At 51.6% G+C, this 18,525-nt stretch overlaps 1 protein-coding gene, 1 long non-coding RNA gene and 1 pseudogene across 3 annotated transcripts in view; 1 reads left to right on the top strand and 2 right to left on the bottom strand.

Annotated features, from left to right (window-relative positions):
* Window positions 1-1,078: 1,078 nt before the first annotated feature.
* LOC132487967 (uncharacterized) lies at window positions 1,079-16,840 on the bottom strand. Its single transcript, XR_009531719.1, has 3 exons — window positions 16,430-16,840; window positions 13,253-13,387; window positions 1,079-1,271 (listed from the first exon to the last, which is right to left on the bottom strand). It is a non-coding gene; the product is annotated as an uncharacterized LOC132487967 (long non-coding RNA).
* Window positions 3,908-4,770, bottom strand: LOC132489087 (large ribosomal subunit protein eL21-like; annotated as a pseudogene).
* Window positions 16,566-18,525, top strand: part of GALNT16 (polypeptide N-acetylgalactosaminyltransferase 16) — a 101,451-nt gene continuing 99,491 nt past the window's right edge. The window contains exon 1 of one of the 2 annotated variants that reach the window (XM_060095936.1): window positions 16,566-17,197. In XM_060095936.1, coding sequence (XP_059951919.1) covers window positions 17,021-17,197 — 177 coding nt within the window. In that variant the 5' untranslated portion in view covers window positions 16,566-17,020. The remainder of the gene's footprint in view (window positions 17,198-18,525) is intronic. The other variant, XM_060095937.1, reaches the window with a different exon arrangement.

The raw sequence follows: 18,525 nt of genomic DNA, 5'->3' as shown, positions 1-18,525 counted from the left end.
ACGTGGGAGATAACCAAGAGCTGACTTGCTGTGCATAGGAATAGGGAATGCCAAAGGACCTAGTTCACACATGCTGGGCTGTTCCCTCCTCCAAGGCAGTGGTACTTGCTGCCTTAAAAGGTCATTCTGGGGCTTCCCTGGTGGCACAGTGGTTGAGAATCTGCCTGCCAATGCAGGGGACACGGGTTCGAGCCCTGGTCTGGGAGGATCCCACATGCCACGGAGCAACTAGGCCCGTGAGCCACAATTGCTGAGCCTGCGCATCTGGAGCCTGTGCTCCGCAACAAGAGAGGCCGTGATAGTGAGAGGCCCGTGCACCGCGATGAAGAGTGGCCCCCACTTGCCGCAGCTAGAGAAAGCCCTCGCACAGAAACGAAGACCCAACACAGCCATAAATAAATAAATAAATACATTTAAAAAAAAAAAAAAAAGGTCATTCTGTGATCTGACTGACTGGAGATAGATAGTTAATCTCATACCCTCCAGACTGAACTCAAAGCATTTGCCCTCCTTGCAACTTCCTTGTTGGTTTTTTTTTTTTTTTTTTTTTTTTTTGTGGTGCGCGGGCGTCTCACTGTTGTGGCCTCTCCCGTTGCAGAGCACAGGCTCCGGACGCGCAGGCTCAGCGGCCATGGCTCACGGGCCCAGCCGCTCCGAGGCATGTGGGATCTTCCCTGACCGGGGCACAAGTGGACTCTCAGCCACTGCGCCACCAGGGAAACCCAACTTCCTTGTTTTTAATTCTTGCATTTTTCTCTCGCTCGATAGGTAGCCTGTTGCCTTTCTGCCAGCATAAGCTTCCAGAGCTGCGGAGTTTACAGTCAGCATTATTATAAGCGTGATGTGTGGTTCAGATATTCCTGAGTTGGAGAGGCTACTTATATTCTACCCCTGTTTCCCAGAGATCTCCCTTCTCAGGCTGCAACATGCTGGGGCAGAGTTGGGGTTCTGACTACTCAGACCACCAGGGTATCTATTAAGTCCTGGATAAGAATCCAAAATTTGAGCTTAGTAAGCTAACAGGGCTGAAAAGAAATAGGAGGTTGAGACACAGGTAGCTTTAAAGAAGGTACATTTATTTGGTTGGTGGGGGTGATGGGAGTGTAGTCTATGGACTTCATATTTTGCTTTGTCCTAAACTCAGTTGTATAGTGTGTTGGAGGATCAGAGGAGTGGGTTGATGACCTGGGTTCTGGTTGTGGTCATCAGCTGTGTGTCTTTGGACCAATCACTTGACTTTTCTGGACTCTTTTCTGGACTCCTTTCTGTACCTGCAAAATTCGGAGTTTGAATTAGATGTGCTGTAGGGGCCCTACCAGTGTAGCATTCTGTAATACATCCCACCGTTTCTTTATGTGGTACTTTCCCTTGGGTGCTGTGTACCTTCTGCTTCATCGCACACTCTCATCCCACCCCCAGCCCTGGGAATGGAGGCTGTGCGTGAAAGGAAGGGGGCGAGGGAAGCAGGATGACACACGGTGTCCTCCTGGCCTCGTTGACTAGGGAGAAGCCTGCTCCCTCCATCTGGAGCTCCACTGGAGGTCAAAATACTCTTCTCACCAGAGTTGTACTGTGTGTGGCCTTAGGGAACTCACATTTCTATTCAGTTCACTATTTAACAGTAAAGAAAGAAGAAAAATCTTTATCTTCACCCACATCGCCAGTGCTGTAAGGCTTCATAAGGGAAAAGCACAGACTAGAAATGAGGCAACTTTTGCCAAGTGTTGTAAATGGGAGGATGTTGGCGGGGGGTGAGGAGGGGAAGAATGTTTCTCAGTTTAAAGATAGGAGAAATTAAGGCTGTGCCATAGAGAGAGAATTGAATAGAATTGGATACTTGAAAAGGAAAACATTAAACCAATAAGTTAAAAATATTCTCTCGGGGCTTCCCTGGTGGCGCAGTGGTTGAGAATCTGCCTGCCAATGCAGGGGACACGGGTTCGAGCCCTGGTCTGGGAGGATCCCACATGCCGCGGAGCAACTAGGCCCGTGAGCCACAATTACTGAGCCTGCGCGTCTGGAGCCTGTGCTCCGCAACAAGAAAGGCCGCGATAGTCAGAGGCCTGCGCACTGCGATGAGGAGTGGCCCCCACTTGCCGCAACTAGAGAAAGCCCTCGCACAGAAACGAAGACCCAACACAGCCATAAATAAATAAATAAATAAATAAATTTTAAAAAATATATTCTCTCTTTTTATGTTGTCAGGACTGCCTAAGAAAATTTGAGGGGTCCACTGTGTTAACACATTGTTCTCCATCTATGAGTCCTAAGACAAGATTAACTCCCAGGGAGACTTGAGAAGTCTCAGGGGCCTGCCTTTGTATAACCCTGACCTGCCTGGGACTTTGTCCTGCTTACCTTTGCGTGGCCACCAGTGAGACGGGACATGTGCAAAATGTAAAGCTTGTATTTTTCTTTTTCTTTTTTTTTTTTTTTGCGGTATGCGGGCCTCTCACTGTTGTGGCCTCTCCCGTTGCGGAGCACAGGTTCCGGATGCACAGGCTCAACGGCCATGGCTCACTGGCCCAGCCGCTCCGCGGCATGTGGTATCTTCCCGGACCGGGGCACGAACCCATGTCCCCTGCATCGGCAGGCGGACTCTCAACCACTGCGCCACCAGGGAAGCCCTAAAGTTTGTACTTTATAAATTGCTGAGAGACATTTTTCCCGTTTCCGATATATCCATTCCCTGTGACCTGGAAGGAAATACATTTTCCATTCCATCCTTGTGCTTAGTTTCAGTCCCAAAGGGGTATAGTGTATTGGCTTTTCTTTGTGTAGCACAGATTTACTTGTACCAAGTATGCTAAACTTGAGGCTCTTTTCACAATAATCACTTTGACGTAGATATGAGTCCCCATTTTCTACCAAATTGGGGTCATTTTGTTGATGTTCCAGAAAAAATGACCAGATAGCCAAAAGAGGCTAAAGTATATTTCTCTGCCCTCTCCTAGATGGACCCTAACTTTATCTAAAATGTTGACATCTTTTGTTAAATCTCATAGAGCCAACTGGAGCCCCAGTCAGCTGGCTTAGTTCCTTTCTAATCAAGATCTGTATGTTTGGCCCTGGAGGTTTGGTCAGCCTGAGCCGTAGCACATATGGCTCCCTCTGAGTTCTCGGATACAATGAGCAAGACTAAAGTTGGCTCAGAAAAGGAACAGAAGATGACTTGGGGTTAGGTTTTCCTTTTTTAAATGTTATACAAGTGCAGAGAGTTGGCTGCCATCCCCCTCTCAAACCATCAGCAGAGCTTGACCTTGGCCAAGATTTTGCCTCATCCTCTCGGCATTTTAGCATCGAGTTGAGTTTCAGCCATGGAATGCTTAACCAAAAGCACATGCTGTAGTGGTAGTTTCCAAAGAGCAAGTTTTTGCAGAAAGTCCGCAGCGTGTTTTCTCAAAACAACAGTTTTCTCCGAACCGCCAACCCAATAAACCCCCAAATGGTGATGCTTTGGTTTATTTGTACACAAAGGCTGGGATTTTTGTTGCTGTTAATAACACTTTATTGGAGTACAATATAATGAACATATAATAAAGTGTACAAATTTTAAAAGTACAGCTCAGTGAATTTTTACAAATGTATACACCCGTGTAATTATTAAGGGCTGGAGTTTTTTATATTACATGAAACATACATCCTGATGATGTACAGCTTGGGGTTGGGAGGTTGTCCATTCATCTAACTGAGCAGATTACTATAACACAGCAAATCCAGGTCAAAATGTGATAACATTTGGTGCTTCTGAGTCCAGGCAGTTTGCCCTTTTGTCACACCTAGGGGACTTGGGTGCTGCAAAGCTTCGTGATGTTTGTTTTTAACAGGTTACTTTTAAGAATAGGTAATATGTGCACATAGTACAAAATTTCTTTTTAAATGTATAATGAGAAAGGAATCTCCTCCCCAGTCCTTTCCCTTCCGGACAATAACCACTGTCACTATTACTTGTGCATTGTGCGTCCTTCAGAGAGAGACAGAGACAGAATGTGAATGTGTGTGGGTTTTTTTTAAGTCTCAGGTTTCTTCTTTGATTGCTAAATAAGAATCTCTCTGCCCTTCTCCCCATACTCTAGGCTCTCGTCTAGGTCATTTGTGCAGAAACTTGGATCCTGCGCCTCAGTAGGATTAATCCTATTTGTCTTGTACTGTAAAGTTCATACTCTGAATCTGTCATCTGGCTCCAAAGTCCATGGTTCTCACAGGATTGGCCATGAGTTGATAATTGTCTAGGCTGGGCTTTTTGGTTTTTTTTCACAGTCCAGGTCTTTTATTTTCTTTACACCCATCATGCCATGAATTCATAGGGAATGGGCTCCAACAGTTCAGGCTCCTTTCCATTGGTTCTCACGAAGTGTGCTTCTCTGGGTGGAGCAGGCTGGTGCTTCAGTTGAATCCAAGTACCTTTCTCTTTGGCTTCTTTTTCTGATCATTTTCCTTCACCAGTTTCAGGAAGCTATCTCGGCTCTTAGAGTGCTTAATATGCTCGATATGCACATTAATTCTCTTGGCAAGAATCTTGCCCTTAACCTGTTCGTTTACAATGATGCCAACAGCATGCTGGGTAACATTTTAGACTCTCCCAGTTTTGCCATGGTAACATTTGTGGGGCATTCCTTTTTGAACAGTGCCCATTCCCTTGATATCTACAATATCACCTTTTTTGTAGATTCGCATGCATGTGGCCAAAGGAGCAACTTCATGTTTTCCAAAAGGCCTAGAGAACATGTAGCGGGTGCCCCTCCTCTTTCTCTTTGTGTTGATCATTTTGGCGAATTACTGGAAGAAGGCTGTTCTGGCCAAAAAGAAGTAGGCTGGGTTTTTTACATTAGGCTTTCTACTTCTTTTAATATATATTTGAAATTTTCTGTAATAAAAGTTTTTTAATTCTTATTTCTTTAGCAGTAGCTCCTTAAACACACCTATCTGCTTAAGTTTTGTGTTTGTTTTAAAGTAAGGTTTAAATTGCAACCTAACAGCAAACCATAGATGGATCTCTAGATAGTCCCATCCTCCACCCCCTACATCCATCCAAATCAGTCATTCAAAATTCCAAAGTTACAAACATGAACCAGGATGATTATTCACCTTCAAAAGCCATCCTTCTTTTTTTTTGTGGTACGTGGACCTCTCACTGTTGTGGCCCCTCCCGTTGCGGAGCACAGGCTCCAGATGCGCAGGCTCAGCAGCCATGGCTCTCGGGCCCAGCCGCTCCGCGGCATGCGGGATCCTCCCGGACTGGGGCACGAACCCGTGTCCCCTGCATCGGCAGGCGGACTTTCAACCACTGCGCCACCAGGGAAGCCCCCATCCTTCTTTTTAAACATAAGGTTGACCTCAAATTTATTTTGAAAAGCCAACTTCTCTGGCAGGCAAAATTTCATTTGATTTGTACACTAAGTTTCTCAAGAATGTAAATCTCATGCAAAGCAGAGGACTTATATTCAGCCTTGAAAAGTATTTTATACAATATATGGGCTGAAGAGCCAGGGAAGGAAGAACCTCTCAGACCCACCCTCTCAGCTGGGGAGAAAACATAGCTTGCATGGTTTGGCCGCATCTCCTAGCGGCCACCTTATTTTGTACTCCTCTGTGACAGGTGGATGAGGGGTCAGGTCTTCTCCAGATCAGAGATTCCCAAAAGATACACAGCCCGGGGAAAAGTTTTCCAATTCAAATCCCATATGGTTTCCCTAGGGCCATTTTATCCTTGATGTCCTTTCATGCTCTCTACTTTGTCTTGCTGTAATCTAATCACCCAGGGTCTCTCCAGTTATCATTAAGTATATTCCCACTGGTCAGGGAGCTCCCTTTGAGCACCCCTTGAGAGCAGCTGTCACATTTGAGCAGCATCTGTTTTCTGACAAGCTTGAAGACAATGAAGGAAGTCACTGAGTCTTTCCCAGTGGAAGTGCATGACACAAGTAACCTTTGGGACTGCGATCAGGATGCTGTGAGTTGAGTGGCCTGGCAGCTCATGTGTGCAGGGAGAGGTGGGTGATTCCTAGATGGGGCAGTGGATCTTCATGGTCTCAGCCCTCTGGTCCATGCAGGGTCCTAACGCTGGAATGGTTCCCTAAGCCTTTGGCTCCAGCTCTTTCTGGGCAGGGAAACAGAATGAGGCAAAACGCCTGGTGTGTTTTAAATAGATTCTGCTTGCTGCAGCCAATAAGCCCAACAGCTTGGGAGGTGAGTGACCCTTCCTGAGAGATTTCTGTTGCACCATTTCTCCGGCCTCCAGCCCCGCAAGTGCCGACCACCCCCTCCCTTCCTGCTCCTTCCCTCTGACCTAACTCCCTTGCTCTCTGGATGGTTTCTGTTCAGGCCTTTCTGGTTTTAGTATTTATTACACTTTTATTGGCTTTCGCTCTCTGCTTTTTCTTTCCCTGAAGCTGTTTTTCCTCACGCGCTGTATCTTTTCATCTCGTGGAGTCTTGTTTCTGTCCACTCTCTCAAGAGCACATCTCCATCTTCTGCTCCTTGTCTGATGCTCTCACGGCTTCTCAATTGTCCTCTTGCCCCAACCTGGGCTTTATTGACCCTGGAAAGAAAGAATGGAGGGTGGAGGAATCCACCTTGAGCAATCCCAGTTGTAGGACAGGTAGTGGCTCCAGTCTGGGAAGTGGACCTTAAAGATGGCCGCTGTTTCTGGGCAGGGTGGCAGTGCAGTAGGCAAGCCAAAGGAGGAGGAATCAGAGATGACAGGGGGGGTGGAGTGGCCCAGCACCCATCGCAGGTGACAATCAGAAAAGGAGGTGGAAGAGGAAGGCCAGGTGGAAGCTGGATGTCGTGAGGGAAAGCTGAGGAGAAGCTGGCACCGGGGGAGAAAACCAGGGATGTGGGACCCTGCCAGAGATGCTGCAGCCCAGCTCTGCTGAGCAGAGGCAGGCAGAGTGGGGTTGGGGCCAGGAGAAGAGAGCACCTTAGAGACCCTTTCTCCCCACTCTTCTCTGGCCCTTTTGTTCTTTCTCTTTCATGTTTCTGTCTTCATGTTATATTAGCAGCAGAAAACAACACAAAACAAAAGGCAGTCTGGGGACTTCCCTGGTGGCGCAGTGGATAAGACTCTGCGCTTCCAATGCAGGGGGCCTGAGTTCGATCCCTGGCCAGGGAACTAGATCCCACATGCATGCTGCAACTAAGAGTTCGCATGCCCCAACTAAGGAGCTGGCGAGCCTCAACTAAGTAGCCCACGAGCTGCAACTAAGGAGCCCACCTGCCGCAACTAAGGAGCCCATGTCCCGCAACTAAGGAGGCTGCCTGCTGCAACTAAGACCCATTGCAACTAACTAACTAAATAAACATTAAAAAGGGGGGAAAAAAGGCAGTCTGTCTTTGAAAGGGAATGGCGAGATCTGGAGGATTTAAGGCTGGATGCACTTCCGCCTATGCTGAACTCTTAGGCCCTTTGCCTGTCTGGCTGCTGGGGCCATGAAGGCCGCCCCTTAATGGAGCACCTTGAATAGAGGTCCTGTACCAGCTTGACAGTCCAGCTGGAGTGCCACCAACAGTAGGAGTGGTGGCACTCCCCAGCAAGGGCAGCCAGCAGTAGTGTGTACCCACAGGCCCCCTCCAGGCACACAGGGCAGCCAGGGGAGCAGGGATGTTGGCTAACCCAGCCAGAGGGCTTGGGCTGAGGGGTGGCTTCCAGAGAATGACGCCAGCCCTATCATGGGCTCCTCCCCCGCTAGGAACTAAGCTGCAGAGGGCCCTGTGGTCGAACAAAGAGAAAGGAAAACTCTTGCTTAAAAAGGTTTTTAATTGAAGAGGTAATAAATGCATGTGGCAAAAAATTCAAAAGGTATAAAAGAATATATGCAGTGAAATCTCCCACTCCCGTTCACCTCGGGTTCCCCTCCTCAGAAGTGTCCCTGGATGTAACAATTTCTTGAACATTCTTCCAATTTCTCCTTTTTAGTTTGCTGTATTCTGGAAATTTTCAGATTCTTCATGCAGTGGAACATTTTAAATTGTCCGGGTGTATATGTATGTATGTAATATGGGCCGGGGGACCCAATGATAATAAAGAAAATTGTATTTCGGTTTATTGCCAATAATTCTTGCTGGGGCAGGGAATGGTTTAAAAAATTAAAATAAGTAAACAGAATCCTAAAATACCAGCACTAGAAAGGACCTTCCAAATTCTTTTGTACCAAAGATTTCATTTGAAACATAAGTAAGGGGTCCAGATAGGTGGCTTTTCCAGGGTCACCAAGCTAGCCTATGGCACACCTAGGACTAAAACCCAGGTTCCCTACCTCCTAGTCATCCCAGTTGCCCAAGAACATACTAAATGCTCTGTCTTTAGGTGTGGCCTTTGTAAAGGTATGTGATTCAGAAATGGAAGGAAAGACAAATGCTTGGACACGGATTTAGAAATTTCCTCCACTGGACACAAATATAGGGAAAGAAATCAGTAATTCCAGGAAAAACCTGAAGTCCAATTCCAAGTGAAAAATAGCATGCGCGCGCGCACACACACACACACACACACACACAGACACTGGCACTGGCAGAAGACAGAAGACGGACGTCCATAAAGTCTATTGTCTGTCTCTCCTGCTGAGTCCAGCAGAGGCTGTGAGAGGTGGCACGAGCCCCAGCTCTGCTGAAGAACCTACGGCCCTTGGACTCACTGTCACTGGGATGCAGGTAGAGACATCTTTGCCTCTACAGGCATCTTTGGTTGGGCAAGAGAAAGAAATGCCAACCTAGACTAGAGGAAGAGGACAGTCTGTGCAGGGATACGGGGACAGGGATGCCAAGGGAGAGCAGAAGTTGTGCGTGGCCAGGCCACCACGGAGCCCTGCCACCACTGGCCCCATGAGCACTGGCAGCCCCAACTGTTTCTACCACCTACCAGGATGAAACACCCCAAGATTTATGTGCTGACAAAACGGCAGCATAATTTTTAAAATTCTCTCTGCTTTCACATCAGCTCCAGACACTGTGTACAATTTCAGTGTCCAAGCCAGGCTGATGGGCCTTTTGATGGCTTCAGAGGGTGGCTCCAGTGAGAGGGGACATGTATGACTATAAACATTGGCTGTACAAACCCTCAATTGCTTTGAAATGGTAAATTTCCAGGCAAAGTGGATCTGATATCACACGCCTCCTGCATTAACAGCTTTTTCTTCCTCTTCAATTATTTTGGCTGGTAAGGGAGTGGAAATTACACTTCAGAATATATCGATGGGTATTTTCAGCCTTGCTGAGAGCTTCAAATTATATACCAATCCTGGGAACATTCCCTTAGTTTCCACTTCCCAGTTTCTCAAGGAAAATGGAGGTTTCGATTAGAGGCGCCATTAGATGGAAGGAAAGGCAGGACCAGGACCACGGGTCTCTTTTCAATTCAAATGCTCTCTGGTCTTATCACCTGACATATTTTTAAGCCAAATTTTGTTCCGGCCCTAGGTTTAGAGGTCCATCCTAACATGTACGAGATGATAAGGTCCTTGATAAAAAGACGAGTATGTCTAACAGCCTGGGTCCAGGGCTTGAATCAGGGCATCTGACAGGCAGCGGGAGAAAAAAAAGCCCATTCTGTCTCTTCATCTTCACATGAGGGATCCAAAAGTCCTGATCTCTGGTGCACACGGCCTCTCCCCCATGCTTAGGTGCTGGGTACAGGGGCCGCCTCCCAGCTGCGTCTTCGCCCCAGCCATGTTCTGGCTTTCTCTTCTTGACCTGACTGGTCTCTCCTGCTCTTCACCTGAGGACCGGACCTGGATTTACAGCTCCCTTCCTTGGCAGACCACAGAGAACTCAAGTTCAACTGAACAAGTCTCCCGAATCTGCTCCTCGTCCTGTGTCCCCATTTCACTTAGTGGTTACCTTACACCAAAGCACTTGTCTCCTACGCGAGAAATGTACATGTTCTTCTCAAATCCTTTCTCTCGCCTCCGCCTCCAACTGATCCCCCAAATCCTTTGAGTCTAACCCTCTTTCTCTTCTGCTCCAGTGTTTCTGCCCTAACCCAGGCCCACAGCATTGCTTGCTGGGACTGTTGCAAAGTCACTGTATCCCCCACCACTAGTCTCCAGCCTCTTCACTAAAATTTATAACTGATCATGTCATTCCCTGTTACAAAATCTTGGGTGGCTCTCCATGGCTTACCAGAATAAGTCCAAACTTCTTACAAAAGCATACAAGAGGGCTTCCCTGGTGGCGCAGTGGTTGAGAGTCCGCCTGTCGATGCAGGGGACACGGGCTCGTGCCCCGGTCCGGGAGGATCCCACATGCCGCGGAGCGGCTGGGCCCGTGAGTCGTGGCCGCTGAGCCTGGGCGTCCAGAGCCTGTGCTCAGCAACGGGAGAGGCCCGCGTACCGCAAAAAAAAAAAAAAAAAAAAAGCATACAAGACATCTGTTAACTGGCCCATCTACCTCTCTAATCTCTTTACCATCACCACTCCCTACCCAGTACACACCAAACCGCTGACCATTTCCTGGGCTCCCTCCCATACACTTCCACACATTAGTTCCTTTGTTTGCTCTTCCTCTGTGCAGAATGCCCTTCCACATTTGTCCACCTGCTTATCCTTAATACTCAGCTCTCAGATGACTTCTTCCTTGTGATGAAGTCCCCTTTGTGTTTGACTAGAGCTCTTTTATACCCTTTCGTGACCGTTTGTGCCTATTTCCCCATTATCAGTTACTGGGCTCCTCAGGCGGTAGAATCAGGTTTTGCTCGTTTTTGTATTCCTGGAAACTAGAAGTGCCTGGCATGGTAGGCATTCGAGAAGGAAAGGGAAGAAAGGGGCTGGAAATAGCACCCTAATGGGCAAACAGGCATTGGCTTACCATCTGAGTGGGCTAGGTGGCATTCCAGTGGGACAGAATGGGGAGTAGCAGCAGCCTGCTGCCCTAGATACTTATTCATTCATTTACTCATCGCACAGATACTTAGTGAGAGCTGCCATGACGGCCCATGCTGTGCTAGAATCTGGCGATACACAAAAGAAGGCTGCCAGGCCCAGAGGAACTCCCATTCGAGGGCGAGAGACAGGCATGTAACAGGCAGTGGCCTGACATTTGGGGCCAGCTGGTCTGCTCTGAGGATCTTTGCCACTCAGCTCCACAGAGGCTGTGGAGGAGGGGAAGGGGCGAAGGAGACAGGCAGTGAGATAGGGAGGTCAGGTAGGCCTTGCAAAGGGCTCTGCCTCCGGGACCAGTTCTGCTGACCAGCAGGCTTTATTTATGCATTTCTCCTTTATAGGAATTCCTTGCTGTTAAGAAAAAGCAGTTGACACATTTCTAATTAGCCCTCAAACTCTGCAATCCTATTATTCCCAAATGTAGCAGCTGGGTCATTTCATGATCAGTAATAACTTTTGTAGTTCCTGCAATTATTCACCAAATCGGGGTCATTCCTTCCCTGACTTCTGGTGGAACCACAGAGGATTTTTTCACCCCCTCATCTGGGGCAGCGGGGTTTGGCTCCTGGCCCCATGGTTGGGGGGCGCAGCCAGCTACTCCTGCGGAAGCGCTGGGAGGGAACCCGGGTTACTCACTACACCGGCCCACACTGACCCAGATGAGTTGCACCCTTTCTCTGGGTTCTAGTCCTGCACCATCTCTCAGGTGCTTGACTTAAGACAGAAACGCACGCTGCACTGAGTACCCTGCCCATCTCCTTCTCTCCTTCCTTCCACCAACAAATACTCAATGAGGGACTTCCCTGGTGGCGCAGTGGTTTAGAATCCGCCTGCCAATGCAGGGGACGTGGGTTCGAGCCCTGGTCTGGGAAGATCCCACATTCTGTGGAGCAACTAAGCCCACGCGCCAGAACTACTGAGCCTGCGCTCTAGAGCCCGTGAGCCACAACGACTGACCCCATGTGCCACAACTATTGAAGCCCGCGCACCTAGAGCCCATGCTCTGCAACAAGAGAAGCCACTGCAGTGAGAAGCTCACACACCACAATGAAGAGTAACCCCCGCTTGCTGCAACTAGAGAAAGCCCATGAGCAGCAACAAAGACCCAATGCAGCCAAAAATAAATAAATTAAAATAACAATAAACTTACATTAAAAAAAATACTCAATGAGCATGGACTATATACACCAAGCAGTGTTCTAAGCACTGGGGAGACAGGTGAACAAAACATACAAGAACCCCTGCCCTCATGGAGCTTACACTCCAGTGGCAGAAACTGATATAAAAAGTCACAGTTCTCAGACAAACAGAATGATGACTAATAAAGAACTGAGTTCCTTTCAAAGAGCCAGGTCTTCAACTTGATCTTTAACGATTTGTAGAAACTTAACTTATAAAAAACTTTTCCTTAGATACGCTGGTGCATTAAGTGGGGACAGCTGGCAGTGGGTAGCGTACCTGCCACCTGATGGCTGCGTGACCTCTGCAGGCATCAGTCTCTTCATCTGTGAGATGGAGAGGGTCAAGCCTTCCTCACAGGGTCATCGTGAGTATTCTCAGATCGTTTATTGGCACAGTGTCTGTTTCAAGGTAACGTACATTCTGTTCACCATCCCTGGCTCCTCTTTCCTGCTTTGAGCAGACATGGGAGTCTAATCAGTTCCCTTCGCCCTCCTTCTGGACCCCTGCTGCAGGTGCAGACAGGACAAGAGGCTCCTGAGGTGACCCAGAGTCTCAAGGGTAATGGGTATGCCGGCGAGAATGGACACCCAGCAGAGGCTGGGGCCATACACTCTGCCTCTCCCCTCCCCGCCAGCCCCACTGAGCAGAGGCTCTGGAAGAGGCAGCCACGCGCCTGTGGGGCAGGACAGTCATCCCTGTCGGAACTTGGGTGTGGCTGAAGAGGCCTGTCTGGGGTCTGTTCTCCTTCGCGGCCCAGGTGAGCAGTCCCCCGCATGTGCCCTGGCGGGCCCTTCGGGAGTCCCCGTCACCCCAGCAGCCAGCAGCACTGCCTGTGACAGTGGGCCTCCAGGGGACGCCGGTGGTTACCAAGCACTGGATTTTATTGGCTTCATTTCATCCTACCTTTCCCAACAATGCTGCAAGTTAAGGGCTGTCACTGCCCCATTTTACAGTTGAGGAAACCGAGGCTAAGAGAGGGAGTAAGAATTTGCTCAAGCCACTCTAATATGTGATGGAACCAGCATTTGAATTCAGGCTGTCCAGCTCCAGAGCTCGGGCTTCACACTGACCTATACCCTTTCTGCCCTGTTACCAACCCCAATCTCCAAATCCGCACATCAAATTCACAGGGGCAGACAGTTCCCTGGGACCTCTGGGAGCGCCAGGGCCACATGGCACTTTGCCCACCTTACCTGAGTGCTGGCTTCAGCAGCTTTAAAGAGAAGGGGACCGTGCCTGAGAGCACTGTGACAAGGGAGACAACTGGAAGTCCAAAATGGCACAGCTGGAGGGACCTTGGAGGTCATCTCTCGGCAACCCTTCTTTTACTGAAAAGAAAACGGAGGTCCAGAGAGGGAAGTGAGGTCCCTACATGCAGAACTTCTACCACCCTGCAGACTGCCCAGTGGCCTCAGAAGCCCGGCACTGGTGCCCAAACACTGGCATGGAAAATGGATTCGAACCCAGTCCCTCCACCCACCTGTTGTATGACTCTCAGCATCGAGGGCCTCACTGAGCCTCAGCGTCCTCTCCTGCAGGTTGCGGGGGCTTTAGAGATAATGTGTGTGAGATGCCAGCACCTGCTAGGTACTCAGTGAACTGTAGCTATTATTATCACTCTTGTTGGTTTCGAACTTCAATGATGTTAGGCAACTCTACGTCTCTTAGGTGTTGCTTTGATTCTGTGGTTCTGCTAGCTAGGCCCAGAGAGGGAACAGTGTTCACAGCCACCTCTGAACGCTGAAATCCATCTCAGGGAGGGCTAAGGCTCAGCTCTGTGCCTCCTTGGGATTAGAATCTGGAAGAATGACTGTGGGCTGTAGCCGAGGTGGCAGCTGCAACTTCCCCGCTCTTCCAGTGTGCCTGTGGCTTGAGACCCATCACTCAGCCTCTGTCTATATCAAATTTCTGTGAGTCCAGTGAGCGAGGTAATCACCTGCCACCTTACCTCCACCACCCACCCCCAGGGAAGTTTATTGTGCTCATTTAAGGAAGGGCTAGCTATGAAGTCTAGCACCTTCCAGAAAGGCTACACTCCTAGGGGGTTTGGGGGGGTTTTCTTGGTGGTGGGGGGTGAGTGGAGAAGCCTCCTCTTTGAGACAGAGCTACCAGGCAGCGACAATTTGGTGCAGATGTAGAGCATCCTCACCACTGAGCCCTGAGGAATAAGGGGTAGGACTTGTAGAAACCTGCCAAGTTCCAGCTCCTCCTTCCCTCCCTCTCCTCATGGAGCCCTCCTTCTGGAGCCATCAGTAACCCATCTGCCTGATTTCGGTTTGGCATGGTCCAGCTTCATCCTCCACACCTAGGGGTGACTTTGGAGCCTCTCACTATGGGTTGATGTGATGTCTTTGGATCCCACATCCTCTCACCTGGTTCTTTCAAGACCAAAGGCAGCTAGACATAATAGACCAGGCTGGGATGAGAGGAGCAGCCTATATCAACAAAGGGTCATTCCGCAGGTCTTCCCACCCGGCTGACCTGAGAGCCTGTATGGGGGTAGGGACAACAGAAGGGCAGTGCCCTTACATTTCCTCATCATCTAGAGATGGCTGTGGGGTCTGATTCCTAAGGAGCAAGTCTCCCTAGCTTCCCACAGAGGACATGACCACTGGGTCTGCCCCATGATTGCTGCAGAAACAAGGCAGTGGCTTGACAGTGGTTATCTTGGTCTATGGAAATGAATTCTGGTCCCTACTGCAGTCTAATTAAACTCCCCAGGCAAGGGAGACCTGGGAGAGCAAGGCTGGGCTGCATCTCCACGCCATCTCCTACTGCTCCTGACTGCCACACAGCTCACGCCTCAGATTCCCCGCTATTCTTTTTTTTTTTTTTTCGCCATAGGCGGGCCTCTCACTGTTGTGGCCTCTCCCGTTGTGGAGCACAGGCTCCGGACGCGCAGGCTCAGCGGCCATGGCTCACGGGCCCAGCCGCTCCGCGGCATGTGGGATCTTCCCGGACCGGGGCACGAACCCGTGTCCCCTGCATTGGCAGGCGTACTCTCAACCACTGCACCACCAGGGAAGCTCGCCCCGCTATTTTTATGATCTCTTTGTGAGGCCCTCTTTTACGTGTCCCCTTCTTTCTAGGGTCACTTTCTTGGTAGGGCCATTTTTGGACTTGTCTTTGTAGTTAGTCTTCTGAGTGAGGAAAGGGTATTGCAGTTAAAACAATGACTTTTCTGCAGCAAAAAAACCCATTCAGGTTTTCTTCCTTCAATTCACTTCACTCCAACCGAAGTGTACTGAGCATCTATTAAAAAAGTGCTTCAGTCCTGAGTGCTGGAGAAACAGGGAAATGCTGATGGGGGTGGTTGGGGGAAAGCATGAACTGTGACCTCACCATCTGCCTGATTCCCGAGGTAGCTTCATTCAGAAGCCAGGACCCAATGTGGTCCTTTAGATGAGCCAGTACCCAGGAGCACCAGCAGGATGCAAACACCCTGACAACCCTGTCTCTCACATAAAAGGGCCTCCTGAGTCCAGACTCGCCCAGCCTGGCCAAGTTCAACTCCCACCAATAACTTCCCAGCATCCTGGGCCGTGGCACCGCCAGGTAGATCTCTTCCTTGAAAACATAAAGTACTTTCACCCTCTGGACCTTTGCTCATGCTGCTCATGCAGCACATCCTGCCCTGTCCTCCCTTTCCTGCCTCTTAAGAATTCATTCAAAGGATTTATCTACCTTCTGTGAGAAGCCTTCCCCTATGACCACCTTGCAATACAATATTTTTCCTCTGTGATCCCTGCTTGGTTTGTTTATTTAACATCTGAGTGTCTGTTCTGTCCCTGATACTGTGCTGATTTCCTAGAACTAATTTAGTCCACCTTGCCTTCTGCCCAGAGTGAGAGTAGTTCACATCAGATTCTTAATGCCACCAGGGCTGGGGCACAATCTCAATGATTTGTGTGTCCGTGTCTCTCAACATCGTGTTTTGCACTTTGTTCAAAGTGTCAGACGGAGAGGTGGTTTCTAGACTGGGCTCTGCCTACTAATTAGTCGTGTGGTCTACGGCCGCCTGGTCTTCCAGCCTCTCTGGCCGCCTCCCTTCTTCCTGATGAAATGGTGATGATAATACCCCAGGGTTGTCCAGGGGACAACGAGGCGGAGTGGAAGGAAGCATCATGAAAGCTGGGAGCCCCAGGCCAACGGAAGAGGTGGGGTGGTTGTACCCCCATTCTCCTTTCACTGGCTATGAAGCAGCGTCTCTTCCCCTTCGCTCTCTTCGAATGTCAAGTGCACCAGCTTCTAATCCCTCCTCGGGGCGGGACCTCCGGCGGCTCGGAATCCTAGGCTGCGGAGGATTCCGGTGCAAACTCCAGACTCTCCTCCCGCCCAGCCGCCCCTTTCCAAAGACTCGCCGAACACACCTTAAACCCTGTTCCAGAGCGCAGTTCAGAGCGCAGTCCAGAAAGGCAGCTACGCAGCGCGGGCCCGGGCCGGGGTCGCGCATCTCCAACCGGTGACTCAGGGCCGCTCGGTCCGGGGGTGGGTGGAGGTAGGCGGGACAGACCAGGGCCGCGCGCGGGCAGCCGCCAGGAGCTCGGTCGCCGAGCCATTGGAGCCGAGACTGGCTCTGGCCCGTCGCCATTCCACCGCGGGCGTCTGCCTCGTCGGGCCTTTCTCTGGCGCCGCTTTGCACCCGCTACGCTCCTCTCCCGAGGCGCAGCGGCCCCGCAGCCGGCCGGGGCTGGAGCGGGGGGCGGGCTCTGCGCGCGAATGAATGGGCGCCCGCGGCAGGCGCGCGCCTCGGGCTGAAGGGCATTAGGACCGTGAGGATCGCTCCGTGCTCCTGTCTCTCCCTATCACCCCCCCACCCCCCACCTCTCTCCTTTTTCTGCTCTGCGGGACTGAGCAGCCCGGCGCGAGCGAAAACAAACAGCTGGGGCTGCGAGTGCCCCCGCTCCGGCTCCGAGAGCACGCCGGGCCGGGCCCCTACTCCGGGCGCCCAGCCGCCCACCATGAGGAAGATACGCGCCAATGCCATCGCCATTCTGACCGTAGCCTGGATCCTGGGCACTTTCTACTACTTATGGCAGGACAACCGAGCCCACGCAGCATCCTCCGGCGGCCGGGGCGCGCAGAGGGCCGGCGAGAGGCCGGAACAGCTCCGGGAGGACCGCACCATCCCGCTCATTGTGAGTACGCGTTGTGAGTCGGGCGGCCGGCCGGGGAGCCGCGGCGCGCGTCCTAGCCCCGCGCGGCAGCAGAGGGCGAGAGGCCGGGCCGGGGGCCGCGTGCCCGCTGCGCCCCGCCGGCTTTGTATACGTTGGAGCATTCCTGTCCGTTGTTATGGCAACCTCTGTCGGACTAGCGGGGCCAGGGCGCACGGATGGAGGGAGGGTGACAGCGGGTGGGGGTTGGGAGAAAGTACTGCAAGTTTGGTGGGCCCAGCGTGCACGCGCGACTGGGAACGTGGCGGCTCTCTGGGCGCTGCGCAGCCTGGGCCGGGGGCCGAGGGCCGAGGGCCGAGGGCCGGGGGGCCGAGGGCTAGGGGTTGTCCGCGCCTCACCCGCCCCCGAAGGCGGCTGGACCTTGCGCGCGGCGAGCCGGCAGTGGGAACCACTCGCTGCTAAGCGCGTAGGTGGTCGTGCGCATCCCCCTTCAGCCCCTCGGGGGCAAAGGACGTGGGGTGGGTGCGCTGGGTGAGGCAGGGTCACTAGGGACTTGCTGGACTTTGAGCTCCCTTCTCAGCCCGGGTCAACTTGAACCTGCTTTTTTGGGGGGCACGGAGGACTCTCCACTATCACCCCCGGGGTTCTCCGGGTCAGGGAAAGGTCTCGTCCTGAAGGCGTCCCACGCCCCAACACCAGTCCATCACGACGCGCGAACTAGCAGTGTCTGCGCCCAGGCTCGGAGATTGCCTCTCACGAGGTCAGCCCTGCGATCTCAATGCGAGCGGGGAAACCAAGGCGGCGGGGCACGGCTGGGGCCTCGGCGGAGGTGCGGCGGAGCCCCCCAGGCACTCCGGGGACCTGGGCTGGGGCGCGCCTGTCGCCGCCTCCGCCCGGGCCCCGGGAGCCGGCTCTGTGTGGCAGGGGCACCTGTTGAGACGGGAGGCTCGGGAACCCGCGAGAGGCGCGCTCAGGCGGGCCGCAGTCTTCCGATGGGGGCGGATGGTGGGCGAGACTCTTGGGCGACCCGACTCGCAGGGCAGACTGCTGGGCCGGGGGCAGCCTGGCCGGCGGGGGCCGGAAAGGAGAGCAGAGTGAGGGGCTGAGGGTGGGGGAGTGGAGCAGGGTGACCATTCTGAAAGATCTGGGTCTGGGGAGGCAGGGTTGAGGAGCTCCTGGACAGGCGCACGGGTCAGGAGGGCAACGGCTTGTGTGGAGTAGACTCTGAGATCTTTGTGCCAAGTCAGCTGAGCCCCAGGAATACGGTGTGTTGTTTGTAGTGGCGGTTGTATGTGTGGAAGTGCTCTCATAGTTCCATCCTGCCCCAGATTCCCTTTCTTGTTACCTACCCA

Source organism: Mesoplodon densirostris, chromosome 4, assembly GCF_025265405.1.
Source record: "Mesoplodon densirostris isolate mMesDen1 chromosome 4, mMesDen1 primary haplotype, whole genome shotgun sequence".
Taxonomy (NCBI): domain Eukaryota; kingdom Metazoa; phylum Chordata; class Mammalia; order Artiodactyla; family Ziphiidae; genus Mesoplodon; species Mesoplodon densirostris.
This window is presented reverse-complemented; position numbering and strand designations above follow the sequence as displayed.